Genomic DNA, 17,581 nt, shown 5'->3' with positions numbered 1-17,581 from the left:
TTATTTTACAATAGTAGACTGGTACAAGGAAATATAAATACTAAAAAAGACTTGGAAAATTGGGCCTTTTTTAGAACAATGCAGATTATGGGCAATATAATAGGAATGTTTAAAATTACAAAAGAATGGGACTGGGTAGATAGAAGCAGATGGTTTCCAGTAGTTGAGTTAAGAATGAGAGGCCATAGATACAAGATTAAATGTAAGAGATTTAGAACAAATGGCAGGAGAAACTTGACACAGAAAGTTGAGGCTGAAACTATGTCAACATTTAAGATTAGATTGGATAGGTGGTTGAAGGAAAAATGGTGACAGGATATGGGAACAAGGTGGCAAATCTGATTAGAACTATTTGCTCACACGGAGGGTAAATGCTGGTTAGGCCGAATAGGGCTGGATTTTGCCTGCCCTGGGGAGGCAGGTTTGGAGGCGGGACTGCCAGAAAAATGGTAGAATCTGGGGGCGGGTACCCATCCCGCCCTCAACCCGCCTCCGTGCCATCTTCCCAGAAGGCGGGTAGCCGACCCGCGCCGGGTCCCATCTCCTGGGACTGAAACCCGAGAAGCAGCAGTCCCGCCTCCAACGCGCCCCCATTGACAAAATCACCCCCATATAGACAAATTTGGGAATAGTTCAAATGAAGGCATTACAGTGACAGTGCCAGGAAGTGGTGAGACATGGCTAGCTAACCACAATTCCTTACATTTTGTTTCCAATTTACAACAATGTCATAAGGAGGTAGCAAGCAGAGACCAGAAGGTTTCCCACAGAGTGGAAACTGGAAGGAGAGTCACCATGGTTTGCTTATGTATATTTCCTAATAATAGTCACAAGGGATACTAGCAGAAGCCTAGGATCAGGTTGCCTGTTTGTCTCCTTGGTCAGGACCAGTGTAAGCCACAGGGAGAATAGCAAAGGAAAAGGGATGAAAAAACAATACTATAGAGTTTCAATCATAAAAGGGCAAGGACATATGGAGGACATTCGCTGCTGGGCTAATCACTATTCCATTTAAATAGCACGGATTACATAACTAAAGCATATATTAATTAGGATATCTAGGATAGCTTGTCATAAAAATGATGGCATGTCCACTGCACTGTGGAGTGGGAGGAGGAACATTCACTCTCTCTACCCAACTCCACAGTGTTGCTGTGATGGTTACCTTGGAGAAAATCTTGTGGCCAAACTGAAGAGTTGCATTTGCAAACGTGTAGGAGCAAATCAGGAGGAAATCAGAGCTAGTGAAATCTACATTTTCTGGACTAGGGAGAACAAATCAGAGCGAGTGGTTTCTAAACCCTTGATAGAAAGCACGTTTGCAGAAGTCAGGCGATGCAAGAATTGGGCTCAACTATGATGCACCTTTAAGTAGTCATTATTAACGTGAGCCTGCCGACACACGAAGAATAGGTGAGGTAATAGATGGACTGTAGAACTAAACCTCAGTGTGAGTCAGTGCCTTGCAGACAGGAGGGGAGAAATTGGGGTACTTTCTTCTGATATTTAGTGAGCTTTTTCTGTCTCTTCTGAAGGAATTGACCCATGCTAAATTCACACTGCTTCAACTTATTTAACATTAGACCCCAACTGATGACAAGAGGCAGACTTAAATCTATTGGATTCAAATCCAGCTCTCGGGTGAAAGGAGTATCCCATTTCTTTAATAGGGTTATGGTGACAAGTCAATGTTCATTGATGAATTATTGGATGGGTAGTCATGTGTTTTTGAAGATGACGGAGAATACAATTTTTCTCTCAATTACGGCTAGAGAGACAGTGCCTTCTGCATACTTCACACTTGAAGTCCCCTTGGGTTACAGTTGGACACTGTATATAGGAGGTTGTTGGTGTAGTTTCTGGTGAAATCACTCCAAATGCATCCTTTGGAGAACAGGATTTTAGGAGGGTTTTGTAAAGGTGAAAAGCCACAAAGAATGAATATTAAAGGATATTGGGATTGAGCAGAGGAGTAGGAATAGATTTGGTGACTCGTGGAGAAAATCATCAGTACAGACTTAATGAACCAAATTGCCTCAACATTCTATGATTCTAAGTTATAGAATCCTAACATCTTGAACAAGTATTATTTGTGAAAGCTATAAAGGACAGAACTACAGTAATGTGGGGTGTGCATGCTGATACTTGTTATTGGATTTTTTTTGCCAGTTCTTCTCCCCTTTTCTTTTCCTCTCTCCTGAAGATGCCAACTCTTTCTAGGGTAGTTCCATACACACCAACAGCTCTCTGGTATCACATTGTATGGACTATTCTTAATGTGGGAGCCAAAGTTTTGACTGTCTATCCAATCTTGGAGGACATCAAAGTCAAGCCCAATCTATCCTAGTCCAAAGTACGTACATGCACACTTTCCACCAGGAACCACTGGATAGCTATCAGAAACAAGAACCATGGCTGACTTTTCCCTTTTCTGGTTCACAGGGGAATGTGTCCAACTGTAGCACCGTAATTGCTGCTCTGGCTGAGATCAGCTAATATCAGAAACTGGGAATTGAGTCTGGGTTTTTCTGATTTGTAAGACTTCATACCATACTAGGTGTCATGAATCTTATCATTCATGAAGAAATGACTCATGAAGTAACATTGGGCGGCCAGCTGGTGGCGCCGTCCAAGGAGTATAAATACTCGGGCGTGGGCCCAGCTTGCCCAGGACGTTTCTGTAACCAGAAACTAGTGATGTAACTAGAATCTCATGGTTGTGAAACAGTTGATTAAAGCCTTGTTTTATACTCAAACCAAGTGCTCAGTAGTCTTTTTACATCAATTTAATCAACTGACCTGCTCCACGCTCTGAGTGGTCTTAGGAACAGACGGCTACAACTCAAACTGTAGAAGGGAACTCGGACGAAGTAATCGATCCATCATGGAGAAACTACTCAGACCCGCCCGTCTCGACCTGGACCCGAATTCACTTACAGCTGCTAAGGTATGGAAACACTGGTATCGTACCTTCAGCAACTTCCTTGAGGAGTGTGGTGAGAATGTTCCTAATAAGTTACGAATGCTTGCCAATTATGTATCCCCTCATGTGTTTGACTATATCGAAAAGTGTAGACTATGATGCCGCTATCCAAATACTACAGCAACTATATGTTAAGGCCCCAAACGAAATTTTTGCTCGGCATCTACTGGCCACAACTTGACAACCACCCAGGGAATCGCTTGAAGAATTCCCTTCAGAAACTTTGCAGGCTCAGCAAGGATTGTAATCTTAAAGCTGTCACAGCTGAGCAGTACCAGGAGGAGTTAATTCGTGATTCCTTTATTAATGGGATTGTGTCTCCCTTCATACGTCAGCGTCTGCTGGAGAATAAAACCCTCAAGTTACAGGCTGCCTATGACCAGGCATGTTCTCTGGACTTAGCAAAGAGGAATGCAGATACCTATCTTTCACCATCTGCACAGGCTGCTGCTATCAGGCCTCGGGCGGAAGCCCTCCCTGATGATGACTCCAACCTGGCTGATGACAACCCTACCCTAGAAGCCTTCACTGATGACTACCCTGCCCTAGCAGCATCTTGGCAATCTGGAAGGAAGTGTTTCTTCGGCGGAGGTGCATTCCACTATAGGAAATTTTGTAATAACAGAAAATGCTGGAAATACTCAGCAGGCCAGGCAGCATCCGTGGAGAGAGAAACGGTTAACGTTTCAGGTCTGGGACCCTTCATCAGAACTGGAAAAAGCTGGAAATGTAACAGATATTAAGCAGGTGCAGAGACGGGGTGGGGGGGGGGGCGGTTAGGAGGGGAGGAAGGAATTGAAAGAACATGCTGTGAAAATGTTGCAAATGGGAATGGCAAAATCATACTGCATGAAAAATGGGGGCAGGGATTATTATCTGAAATTGTTGAACTCTACGTTGAGTTCGGCAGGCTGCAAAGTGCCCAATCGAAAGAGGAGGTGCTGTTCCTCGAGCTTACGTTGAGCTTCATTAGAACAATGTAATAGGCCGAGGACAGAGAGATCAGAGTGGGAGTGAAGTGGAGAATTAAAGTGACAAGCGACCGGAAGCTCAGGGTCACCATTACTGACTAAACAGAGGTGTTCCGCAAAGCGGTCGCCCCATCTGCGTTTGGTCTCCCCAATGTAGAGGAGACCGCATCGTGAGCAACGAATATTCTCCACTTTAATTCTCAACGTAGAGTTCAACAATTAATATCTGTTACATTTCCAGCTTTTTCCAGTTCTGATGAAGGGTCCCAGACCTGAAACGTTAACTCTGTTTCTCTCTCCACGGATGCTGCCTGGCTTGCTGAGTAGTTCCAGCATTTTCTGTTGTTATTTCAGATTTCCAGCATCCGCAGTATTTTGCTATTATATAGGAAATTTTGTCCTGCTCCTAACGCAGTCTGCAATCATTGCAGTAAGAAAAGTCACTTTCCCCCCCGATGTAAGCCCATAGTCACTAAATCATGACATTTCAGTCAAGATGATCGATCCTTTATCGAGGCAGAAATCTCTCGCCTTCTAGCCGACGGTATCATTGAACCATGTTCATCTTCCTGGCAGGCTCAAGTCGTCGTTGTTAAAAATCCTCTGAAGCAACACAAGAAATGTCTTTGCATCGATTACTCGCAAACTATTAACTAGTATACCGACCTGGATGCCTACCCACTACCACGCATCGATGACATGGTCAATAACCTTGCCAACTACAGGAAACTTTCTGGTATCCGGCACGGACGGAACCGACGTGGTGCCGGTTCAGCAACAATTCCGGATAACCAAACGCTATAGTGAAAGATACGGACCTTAGAGCTCCGTATGAAGCAACAAACCCTGTTGCTTAGCAACAGCTTCAGAACAACATCCACAAGTTGCAAGCGTCTCTGTAGCTTAGCAACAGCTGCAGCCAAACCCTTGCCTTCCTCAATTTGTTGCTGTGCAAGTAATAAAAGTTATAAAAGTTAGCTGAAACCGACTCCTGAATTTTGCCGGTTAACCGACATTTCCGGTTATTTAGGGGCCGGTTAATCGAAAGTTTCCTGTACAAGGTATTTTCAACTTTTGATTTAAAGAGCGCATACCATCAAGTACCGTTAAAGGACTCTGACAAAAAGTATATGGCCTTTGAGGCCAATGGTCGGCTTTATCAATTTTGTCGCTTTCCATTTAGGGTCACCAATGGGGTGGCCGTCTTTCAACAGGCAATGGATAGCCTAGTCAAACAGGAGAACTTAACGGACACTTTTCCATATCTGGATAATATCACCATTGCTGGTCATGACCAGAAGGAGCATGATGCCAACCTCCAGAAATTTTTTGACGTTCTCCGTCGTCACAACTTAACCTTAAATGAGTCCAAATCTGTGAAATCAGTACTATCAGTCAACATCCTTGGCTACTGGGTGGGCAAAGGTGTCATCAAACCGGATCCGGAGCGACTTCGTCCGCTTCAGGAGCTCCCTCCTCCTACGAATCTCGGCTCTCTTCGTCGGGCACTCGGCATGTTCGCCTATTATGCGAAGTGGATACCCCACTTCTCCGACAAGATCCAGCCCCTGCTTCACATGAAGTCATTTCCGTTGGAGGCAACGGCTATTTCAGCTTTCAACCTTCTCAAGCGACAACTGGAAAAAGCCACACTTCATTCCATCGATGAAAATCTTCCTTTCGTGGTCGAGTGCGATGCATCGGAGGTGGCGATCTCGGCTACCTTGAATCAAGGTGGTCGACCCGTTGCATTTCTGTCCAGAACTTTGCAGAGTAGTGAGCTCCATTATCCTCCTGTCGAGAAGGAGGCTACAGCTATCATCGAAGCAGTACGTAAATGGAGCAATTTTCTCGCTCGTCGCCATTTCACGCTTATAACCGCTCAGCGCTCCGTGGCCTTTATGCTGGATAACCGGAAACGCACTAAGATCAAGAATAACAAAATACAACTCTGGAGGATGGAATTGGCCACCTTTGGCTACACCATACATTATCGACCTGGCAAAGAGAATGTAGTCCCGGATACCCTCACGCGTGCATTCTGCTCTTCAATGTCAACTTCGACTCTTGCGGATCTTCATACTGACTTATGCCATCCTGGCGTTACCCGTATGTTGCACTTTGTGCGATCTAAAAATCTCCCATTTTCTACGGAAGATGTGAAAAGAACATGCTCTACCAGTAGAATTTGTGCGGAATTAAAACCGCAATTCTTCCGCATCGGATGGCTCGCTCATACATGCTATGCAGCGACTCAGCATTGACTTTAAAGGGCCATTGCCTTCCTCAACGCGAAACACCTACTTACTTACTATGGTGGACGAATATTCACACTTTCCCTTGGCTTTCCTCTGTCCCAATATGCTTACTTCCACAGTGATCAAATGCCTCGATCAGGTCTTTTCCCTTTGCGGTACGGCCAACTTCATCCACTCTGATCGGGGTCCCTCCTTCATGTCAAGCGAACTCAAAAGTTATCTTTCCCAACGGGGAATCGCCACAAGTAAAACGACACCGTAACATCCCATCGGTAACGGACAGGTTGAGAGATACAACGCTATCATTTGGAACGCTATTCGTCTTGCACTGAGGTCACGCAACCTACCAGACCAGCAGTGGGAAACTATGCTCCCTGACGTGTTGCATTCCATCAGGTCTCCTCTTTCTACGTCCACCAATGTCACTCCTCACGAGCGATTCTTCAGGTTCCAGCGTCGCTCCACTCATGGGACGTCCCTACCGTCATGGTTGGCAGCTCCTGGCCCCGTGCTGCTCCGAAGATTCATCCAATCTTCCAAAAACAATCTCCACGTCGACAAGGTGGAACTAATAGACGTTAATCCCACATACGCGCACTCACGGTACCCTGATGGCCGGGAGTCCACCGTTTCACTCCGAAATCTGGCTCCCTGTCCAACCGGTCCCACGGACCCAACTGATAGAGGGACCCATAGTAATGATGCCGACACTCTGCGCTCCTTTGAGGATGACGCCTTACCTGGGACATCAAGGGATCTGCCGGCTATTCCACTGGATCAACTCGGGGAGCTGAGCGCGCCCCACGGGATGGCCACCCGAAGCCAGGACGTCGGTCAATCCCCGGCTACCAAACAAGATGAAGCCAGCTCTGCGCCTGTGGGGACCCGCACCCGGAGTCACGATCTCCCCTGTCTCCCTCAGGTTGATCAAGGCGACATGGGCCCTGTCGATCTACCAGTATGGACCAAGCGACCCAGGGACCAAGACACGGTCAGAGGAGACGTGCCTTCCAGCCACAAAGATCTAAAAGACTGCGGCTATTCGTGGTCCGTCTAATCCGCTAGAAGGAAGTCGTTGGACTTCCAAATCTTTCAGGCGGGAAGAATGTCATGAATCTTATCATTCATGAAGAAATGACTCATGAAGTAACACTGGGCGGCCAGCTGGTGGCGCCGTCCAAGGAGTATAAATACTCTGGCATGGGCCCAGCTTGCCCAGGACGTTTTTGTAACCAGGAACTAGTGATGTAACTAGAATCTCATGGTTGTGAAACAGTTGGTTAAAGCCTTGTTTTATACTCAAACCAAATGCTCAGTACTCTTTTTACATCACTAGGTGATGCCTTTGCTCACTGACCCTTTAGGAGAAGCGGCTTCATTTAATTTTATTTAAGTTCTAACAGTTTCAGTCATCGCCAGCTCATAATAGATTCTATGTAAAATATACATTCCCAACAGATTTTACTTACTTTTACTTCTCCATTAGGGTCTAAAGATTCTTCTTCCACATCGTTATGATCCTCACTGGGGTCATACGAGTAAATTGGCACCAATTTGTTGCGTAGCTTTTCTAACCTTTGAAATAAAATAAAGGCCTTTTAAGAGGGATTAATTTTCAACTACTGAAGCAAGAAAAACTTACCCAAGAAAACATTCAATAAATATACAGCCTACCATTATTATAACCCTCTCAGTTAAGGCACTCGCTCTTGAGCAAGACTACTGGACCTTAGGTCATTAATTCTTTCATGTTACCTTCACTGTAGGACAGACCTTGTTAGAGCAGTCAAAACACTTGGCTTCTGTGCACATTCAAATGATAGATGAGCAATAGCTTTTAACCTTTTCATTCTCCAATAGTGTCTGTGAAACTTATTAAATAACTGTTTTACAGCTAGCACAATGAGACATTTTATTAAGATCCAAACATGTTGAAGAAAATACATGATAATCAGTGCAATTGTTCTCTGCAGGTTTTGAAATACCTTGTTTTTGGAAGGCTTTTGATGGCAAAGGGAGAGCTAACAAGGCAAAGTGATTTTGCGAGAGAGTCGGTACCAAGAGCAGAGCACAATGGCTGAAGTATCAACATCTGACGATGAAATGGAGGGGGCAATAGACAAGCAGTAATTTGAAGTCAAAGGAATAGGGGCGGTTAAGAGGTGGGATGCGTGGCTGGAGAAATTACTCCTCAGTGTAAAGGAGTAGATGACAATTTTGTTAAAAATTTGGGGGTGGTCATGGGTGCAGCTAGGAGAGTTTTTATGGAGGATGAAATTGACAGTGGAAGGGAGGACAAAAACTGGAGGTAACAATAGTGAGACAGGGGTGTAAGCAAACTAATGTTCCAGCGGTGTAAGAAACCAGTTTCAGGGATAGACTGGATGTAAGGTAGAAATTTCAGCTAAGGATTAATCGAAACCCAAAGTTGCTCTCCACTGAATTTGGCCTGAGCGAGCAGCCAGTGAGCTTGATAGGATAGTGAATGGCAAAAGCCAAGCACGATGGCTTCAGTTTTACCAACATTGAGCTACAGGATGTTACAACTTATCTAAAGATGCTCCCATATAGAATATGCACTGCATGGAAGGCTTCTTCGCTATATTGCTTGGCTCTGTCGGTTAGTATTCTCACATCTGAGTCAGAAGCCTGTACAGACTATAACACACAATCTAGGGTGACACTTGAAGGCAGCACGAAAGAAGTGTTGCAGTGTTAGGGATGCCATCTTTCTGATGAGATGTTAAACCAGGACACTATCAACCTGCTCAGGTGGATGTAAAAGATCCCATAGCAATATTTGAAGAGCAGGGAGCTCTCATGGTGCCATGATCAACATTCTTCCCTCAAGCAGTACCTTACCACCAAAAACAGGTGATCTGGTTATTCATTCATTTGTTGTTTGTGAACATCACGGTGCACAAATTAGCTACCAGATTTGCCTATATAACAATGGTGACTACACTTCAGTAAATAATCCACTGGCTGTAAACTACTTTGTGACATCCTGAGGATGTGATAAGGCACTATATAAATGCAAGTTTGTTCTTGCTATTGGGAGCACTGCATCTGCTAACTTTGCCTAAGTCATTTACCAGCACTGAGGAGACTTATGGGCATTCATCTTGGCATCCCTCTCTAATTACATGCTTTGGAGTAGGATCACAGGATCCTATTGCTGCTATTTCTCCCTCCACTTCACTTGCAGGACTGCAACGACAGAACAGCAGTCTTTAAGAGTTGATCTCTCCTAAAATCCTGCTCCCTGACCTTTTTGCACTTCAAGCTGTAACATTTAAATGAGCTGATCTCACACTATTACGATAGCAAAATACTGCAGATGTTGGAAATCCGAAATAACAACAGAAAATGCTGGAAAAACTCAGCAGGTCAGGCAACATCCGTGGAGAGAAATTTGAGTTGACGTTTCGGGTTTGACCCTTCTTCAAAACTGGAGAGAAAAGGAACTAGATCGAAGGCAGGGCTGCGATCGGACAAAAGAATAAAAGAACCAAAAGAAGTAAAAGAGATTAGAAGCTGGACGAGATGGTAATAGTGTGCAGTCATGTCATTTCACTGTCAGCACATGCAATGTCAGAGCAGCAGCATTAGGATTGCACAGTGCAATATATTCATTATTCTACTGAGAATAAAAATGTAGAAAATGTGATTAGAACTGATTTCCATATGCAAAAAGGTTAATTATAAAGTAGTCTTCTAATAAATCAATTACCTTACATGCCCATTACAGAGTACCCCTGTATATATGTGCACCTTTCAGAGCTATATCAAGGTCTATTTTCTAATAATTAAGATTCCTTAATCAGATAGGAATTAGCAATTTTCTCTCGTTAAGCAGGCAAACTTAATATGCAATTACCCTCCAATTAAACATGACATATTTTGCTTGTGTGTTAGTCATTTACAGTATTTGAGCAGGGAGAAATGTTTGTAGTTTATCAAATTCACAATTTTGTTTTTCATAATTTTCACTTGATTCATGCAATACAAAGATTATTATTTTTGAAAGATTAATGAAAATTTAGAAAAGTTACACAAAAGCCCCTCATTCACATTTTATCCTCTTGCCTATTCTGATACTTGGGTAAAGTATGGAGGAGAATAGTATTACCAACAGATTTGTTGGAATCAATCAGTTATCCTTCCAGATCTGAATGCAGTTCAAAATAGGTTCAACTCCTTTCATGTAAGAACAAAGAATATTTGGTGTCTAAAAATACAAAGTGCATGCCCACTCACAATATTAATAACTTATGTCCGCACTTTCTTTTACATAAAACTTCTGAGTTTTCCGTCCCTCTAATCTACACAGCAGGTAACAAAAGAGTGGTATTGATAAGAATTGTACTTGCGTAGGACAGGAAGTGAATCCATACTCCCAAAATTATTAAACAAAACCTTTGGGAAAACCCAAATACAAATATTATTTAAGACTCCTGGCTGAGAGTTCAAAGACTTAGCCTTTTAGCTATAGATACCAGACTCCTTTGTACTCTATTTTAAAATCCTTTTCACAGTTTTAAATCATTTCACTACACTATTCTTAACCAGAATACATTCTTGCATTGGTCGTTTCCAATTTTCTCCCTTTTCTTCCTCTTGCTCACCTGAAGGCACTCTTTTTACTGGGGTATTCTTCACAAGCACTACAAGTGAGATGTCTTCATGTGCATGCCAAGATGGTAGATGTCAGTGGGCTATTTACTTGTTAGGGGCATCACAGCCAACAGACATCCTGTCTCCACTCGGCATCCACACATGTGCATGGCCCAGCAGGAGTCACTGGACAAGTCAGGAGCAGAAACGTTGGCTGGTGTTTCCCCTCCTTATTCCAGTGACGCCAAGACCAATTATAGCACCGCAACTGCTGCCAGCTGAGGTTGGCTAACTCAGCACAGACCAGGAATCAAACCTGGTCTGTATCATTCAGTTTATTTGCCTGTATGCATTTACCCGCTAAATGCGAGCTTAGCTTAGTTAGTAGCACGCTTGCCTCCAAGCCTGAAGGTCGTAAGTTCAAACTCCACTCCAGCACATAACCTAGGCTGGCACTCTACTACATTACTGAGGCAATACTGCACCATCAGAAGTGCTATCTGTCAGATGAGAGATTAAATGGGCCCTCCCTGCTTGTTTAAGTGCGCGTAAAAGATCCCATGGCACCACTCCTAATATCCTGGCCAACAATCCTCCTTCAAAACAGAATTAACTGGTCGTTCGCTTAATTGCTGTTTGTGAAACTTTACTCTGAGCAAATTGACTGCTAAATTTGCTTGCATAACAGTAAAGCCACTTCAAAAATAATTAATTCTCTCATTGCAACGTATAAATTTCACAAACGTATAAAATTCTGAGCGGGCTTGACAGGTTAGATGCTGAGAGGCTGTTTCCACTGGCTGGAGAGTCTAGAACTAGGGGTCAGCCATTTAAGACTGAGATGAGGAGGAATTTCTTCACTCAGAGGGTTATGAATCTTTGGAATTCTCTAGCCCAGAGGGCTGTGGATGCTCAGTCGATGAGTATATTCAAGACTGAGATCGATAGATTTTTGGGCGTTAAGGGAATCAAGGGATATGGGGATAGATTGGGAAAGTGGAATTGATGTAGAAGTTCAGCCATGATCCTATTGAATGGTGGAGCAGGCTTGAGGGGCTGTATGGCCTATTCCTGCTCCTATTTCTTATGTTCTTATTTTTAGTGAACTCCTAGATGCCTACCCTTTAACCCTCCATTTGCCATGATACGTTGGTAGCTGATATGCTCAACCAATCCTTCGCATTCAATGACCTAGTCCCCAGCAAAATCAGCATCCTGTATCGTCTGCCTGGCACTGCCCTCCATCTTTGCTCCCTTGCATCCAAGGGGCACACACGTGAGGGTAACTGACATACAACTGGCTTAACTATCCATCAGCACATCTGACTTGATCACATCGAGTTTCACCAGGCCTCGCTCTCCTTTAACAAAATAGCACATTACTCTTGAATCATTCTGGAGGGAAAAGATAACCCTGGCTCCTTTTCCCCACTATCAATCATTCCCTTAAATCCTTCTCTCCTACCCCCTCTAGCATCATCTTTAATAAGTGCAAGGAGCTCATGAATTTCTTCATTATTAAGATAGAAACCATCCATTCAGCTGCCTCTACTGCATCCCCTTCCCCACCAAGTTAAATCTCTCCCAGTTCATCCTCCTACTTTAGTCCTGAACTCCCATCTCTCTTCAGTTTCTCATCCACCTTACCCCATACCCTATCCAAACTCACTGCATCCATAAGGCTGACCTCCTGCACTTTTGACCCCATTCTCACTGAACTGCTGACCACTCAACTTCCTTTCCTGAGCTGCGTGCTAGCTAAATAGTTCCTTTTCCTCAGGTACTGTCGCCCTCCCTTCCAAAACTACCATCATAACCTCTCTCATAAACCTACCTTCACCCCTCCTCTCCTTGCTAACTACCACCGCATCTCCGACCTCTCCTTCCTCACCAAGGTCCTTGAATGTGTTGTCACCACCCAGATCTGTGCCGATATCTGCTGCAACTCCTTGTCTGAATCCCACTCTTCTCACAGCACTGAGATTGCCTTAACTAAAGTCACGAATGACATTCTCATTGACTGTAGTCATGGTGCATTATCCCTCCTTAACCTCCCTGGAGTCTTTGACACTATCAATCACTCCATCATATTCCAATGCTTCACCTCGGTTGTCCACTTCAATAGGTCTGCCCATGCTTGGTTCTATTCTTACCTAGTCAATTGCAGCCACAATATCTCTAGCAATGACTTCTCTTCCCACCCCCACACATTCACCTGCAGAGTTCCCAAAGGATCCATCCTTGATCCCCTCCTCTTCCTCATCTACATGATTCCTAATCCAGACATGGAGTCAACTTCCACAAATATCCTGATGACACCCAGCTCTAACTCTCCACCACCTCCCTCCACTGCTTCTGTGCTATTGGATTGCTTGTCCGACATCCAGTCTTGGATGAGCCTTAATTCTGTACCCTCACCAGAAACTCCTTCTCACTACCCAGTCACTGTCTTAGGCTGAACCAGACTATTCGATCTTAAGTTAAGTTTCCAACTCCATATCTTCTCCATCACAAAGACTACATATTTCACAAAGACCACATATTTCCCCTCGCCCCTACCTCAGCCCATCTGCTGCTGAAACCCTTAATGATGTATCTGTCACCTCTAGACTCAATTACTCCAATTCTCTACAGGCCAACCTCCCGTCCTCCACCCTCTAAATTTGAGCTCATACAAAATTCTGCTGCTTAGATCCTATCCCACATCAAGCCCAGCTTACCCATCACCCTCATCCTCATCCACCTACATTGGCTGCCAATCCCCCCAATGCCTCGTCTTTGGGTTTAAATCCTTCCCTATCTCCGTAACCCTTTCCAGGCTTAAAATTCCTCCCCAAACTCTCAGTTTGTCTTACTCCAGCCTCTTGTGCAATCCTCCCGTCACCCCAATATTGGTGGCAGGGCTTTCAGATGGAATTCCCAAACTAAAGAGCTCTGCTTTTCCACCTCCCTCTCCTCCTTTAAAACCCTCCTTAAAATCCAACTCTTTGGCCAAGCTTTTGGTAACCCCTCCTAAACTTCTGTTCTTTGGTTTGGCGTTTGTTTTTTCTTGTGTCTCTATGTGTCTTTATGAAATGCCTTCGGACATTCTTCTACGTTAAAGATGTTATATAAATGCAGTTGTTGTTGTGAATTACTTTTGGACATGAAGGATGCTATATAAATGCAAGCTCTTAAAGCTTTCTGGGAAGAGTAGAGATTTTGTTTTAATGAAACAAATGTACTTATTTGGAGATTCTACTACTGAAATTTTACATTTTCGCAAAGCAAAGTAGAATAATGATTTGAATACACATTATATCAAATAGTCCATAAATACAGTTGATACCAGTGAATAGTTTACAACAGGCATAGCAAGTCAGAAAATAAAATGCCAATGTAATTGTAATGTACAACAGTTACATAATAATATGTAACTTTTCTGTATTAGCTAAAAATAAATTTAGGTTTCCTGAGCAAAGTGTTTGGCCATATCCTGCACAATTTTCCTACACATGATGAAAGTATATGCCAGTTGGCTGCAGTATGGAACTGTGACCCTCAAAAGATAAGTGTCATGAAAAGAGCAATATAAGTACAACTCTATATTTAGTTTAAATTTTTACCTTTGTCACTTTTCAATCTTTTTAAATGAAATTGGAGGGGGTGGGGAGGAGGCAAATCAGGAATTCTGGAAAACAAAAGGGCTGCTACTCATTCTTTTCCCTGCATTGCATTAGAAATATTTAGCAAATCATTTTTAACGGTTATTAATATTTTGCTTAGAGTCAGGTCAGGTGTTAAAACCTGCTACTGTAATGAGAGTAGGCGGTACTCCCTATGACTAGTCAACGCTGAATGCCGGGCGGCTGTTAAAGGAACCTGGTCACCTCGAGAAAGTACCAAGCCTAGAGTAGTGGAGCCTTTAATGGCGGAAACGGCATCAAAAGACGGATGAGCTAAACCTTGAATTAGTCAATGGCATCCACAACCTGCAAGCCATGATGCAGCTGCAGTACTGAACAAGGCAATGAAAGAGCAACCATGGACAATCCAAAACCTTTAGAGATGTGGTGGACAGTCACAGGAGCTCCAACAATGGTCAGCCAGTGATGATGATGATGATTATTTAGTTACAAAAAAGAAAAATAAGTGATCACAACATGTTTATCAGACGTAGGACAGAATTAGTGCTGAAGTAGCACTGTGGCACTTTGAATATCTCAGTTTTCTAGCAGTCAGTACAAGTTTAGCATCATAATGTACATACCAAAATACAGTCCCTCATAACAATTTGTTCTTTCAACATTAATATAAACTTAAAAAAATTCCTGCTCAAATCTTATTTTCAGCTTTCTATGAATTTCTCACTGATTTTAAGATGTTTGTCATGGTGATAGTAATTGTGGCTGTCTCAATGGTTTGGATGTCTAGAACATCAAAGTGGCTGGTAGGTCCTTACACCACATTGAAGCTATGTGTCCATCTATAGCTGATGAGGAAACTTGATAAGTCAGCTGTTGGAAGGTGCGGTCTGGAGGCCAGTATGAGACATACATTAAAATATGTAAGGCTTCCCATGATTGAGTTTCAAAAAGGCTGAGGCTGAAGTCTGCACCTTCAACTGTTGGACCAATATTTAACAGGGTATGGTTTGCAAGCATGTCATCGTCAGTACACATGCACATTTTGTGAAGAGTTGTGCTGCTCACCTTTCCATTAGTCAGGAGCTGTTAGTACCTGCTGTCCACCTAGCATGGGCTCAAACCCACACTTGTCTTCAGTTGTCTAATGACCAACTATGACTATGTTCCACGAGGGAGGGGAGGGGGAAAGGAAGACGTAGGTAGTGTCTTTTCAGAGTCAAGAGGGCTCCAAGATAGCAAACCTGGTGATGGAAGATCAGAACCAAGTCAACCTTCTATGTCAAACTTGGTAATCAGATACCCGAGCCAAGTACAAGCACTCTAGGGAACTGTTGATCAACCAGCCACTGTGGCTTACCAACATAACCTAAGGATAGACCTAAAACTGGAGGTTATTAGTCTTCCTATTTGTCTCCAAATAACTCTCTGCAGGCCAAAGCCCTAATGAGCAGAGCAGTTCCCTTGATGTGCAAAACCCTGCTCTGGTAAACTGTGCAGTTAAAATCCAGTAGTAACTCTCAACGTGGTTGGGGATCCATGAGCCAAGGCTCTGTCAACATGCAACTATGTTCTTTGGACTTACGCAATTGGGATGTGTCCCTACAAAGACAGTGTGCATACTCCATGTTGGGAAAAGAGAAAGCCTACAAGTGGGAGTAGCTTGAATTGGATGCTCTTAAGACAGAATAGTATGTTTTCACATGTGGCAGTCACCAGGTGACCAAAACAAATAAAATGAATCATTCAATGGGTAAATACATTGTGGGGTATGGTACTAAGCTGTTTGGTCCAGGTAAACTCAGATTCAAACACTGATATATGTAGAGTTAGCCGATCTCAAGCAGGACTGCTACAAATGATCTCAGTGCATGTGAGTTTGGGGAGAGGGAAAATCACAAGCTTTCCTCTCCAGATTGCTATCCACTGAATCCCGTTAGAAAGAATGTGTGTGTGGATGTTAGGCAAGGACATAATCTGGTTTCGATGTGACATCCCTCTTCCGCCCATTATGGTCAAACAAGCCAACACTTATTGTCTAGGCTCAAATAAAGAATCACCATTTCGGTGAAGTACTGGAGGCCAGAAACTAAAGAAAGTTATTCCCATAGGTACCTCTCACAGCTTCATGTTCCCCCTTCCAGTATAATGTAAACGTTAGCATCAGAAGCAGCCCTGTTTTCTGGTCACTAGCAGGCTGCACAGCTCAGTCCAGCTGTGTGGCCCAGCAAATGGTTTTGCACTTGTTGGACTGTATGTATCTCCTTTAGCCATTGAGGACAGTATATCAGCTAGAAACAAGGTCATGAATCAGTGCTTAAAACTTGTGCATGCAGTTTTAGTGTTCTGGCTGCTTTAGAATCCCCCTTGCTGTATGAAAGTAAGGTTTCCACAGCACCGTTACAATGAGGTGCCACTGCAGAACCCTTTATTTTTTTCCTTTGCCAATTTCCTCTTCACTGGATATCTGTGGTACCACACCCAAGTAACCATTCTGCAGGTGAGAGCCTAGGGAGCAAGTTTTGGCAGCATCATAGAGAAGATGTTTCTACTTGTGGGGGAGACCAGAACCAAGGGACAGAAATATAAGATAGTCACTAACAAATCCAATAGGGAATTCAGGAGAAACTTCTTTACCCAGAGAGTGGTTAGAATGTGGAACTCGCTACCACAAGGTGTAGTTGAGGTGACTAGCATAGATACATTTAAGGAGAAGCTAGATGAGGGAGAAAGAAATAGAAGGATATGTTGATGGGGTTAGATGAAGAAGGCTGGCAGGAGGCCCATGTGGAGCATAAACACCGGCATGGACCAGTTGGGCTGAATGGCTTGTTTCTGTGCTGTAAATACTATATTTCTGTGCTGTAAAGACTATGTAACAATGTAATCACAGCCAAGCTCCACCCTATCACAAGATACTTACGGATGTGGACGGCCATTCAGTCCATTTTAATTCAACTAATTCATCCCGTGAGAGCGGGACCAGTGGCGAGAGCGGGGGGATAAAAGGAGTGGAGCCCGAAACAAAAATCAAGGGGTGACATCACAGGATAGCAGTTAGGTGATTGGTTGGTGAGTATTACAGCGTTTTTTTCTTTCTCTAAGCTAGTGCAGTGGTTTAAACCAAGA

General features: G+C 43.5%; 1 protein-coding gene across 14 annotated transcripts in view; it reads right to left on the bottom strand.

The window, feature by feature from the left end:
- Positions 1–17,581, bottom strand: part of LOC147106278 (small integral membrane protein 29-like) — an 88,158-nt gene that overhangs the window by 12,399 nt on the left and 58,178 nt on the right. For 7 of the 14 annotated variants that reach the window (XR_015081410.1, XR_015081406.1, XR_015081413.1 and 4 more), the window contains 2 exons: positions 15,521–15,696; positions 7,702–7,787 (listed from right to left, as the gene is read on the bottom strand). Coding sequence is in view for 5 of the 14 variants with exons in the window: in XM_086009254.1 (XP_085865380.1) it covers positions 7,682–7,787 (106 nt within the window). In the remaining 9 variants the exon portion in view is untranslated. Of the gene's footprint in view, positions 1–7,681; positions 7,788–14,434; positions 14,500–15,520; positions 15,697–17,581 lie in introns of those variants that run through there. The other 7 variants (XM_086009254.1, XM_086009257.1, XM_086009255.1 and 4 more) reach the window with 4 other exon arrangements.

This window comes from Somniosus microcephalus, chromosome 16 (assembly GCF_052327205.1).
Source record: "Somniosus microcephalus isolate GS21.2 chromosome 16, FLI_Smic_1.0, whole genome shotgun sequence".
Lineage (NCBI taxonomy): Eukaryota > Metazoa > Chordata > Chondrichthyes > Squaliformes > Somniosidae > Somniosus > Somniosus microcephalus.
Note: the sequence above shows the minus strand (reverse complement) of the source record. Positions and strands in the feature narration are given on the sequence as shown.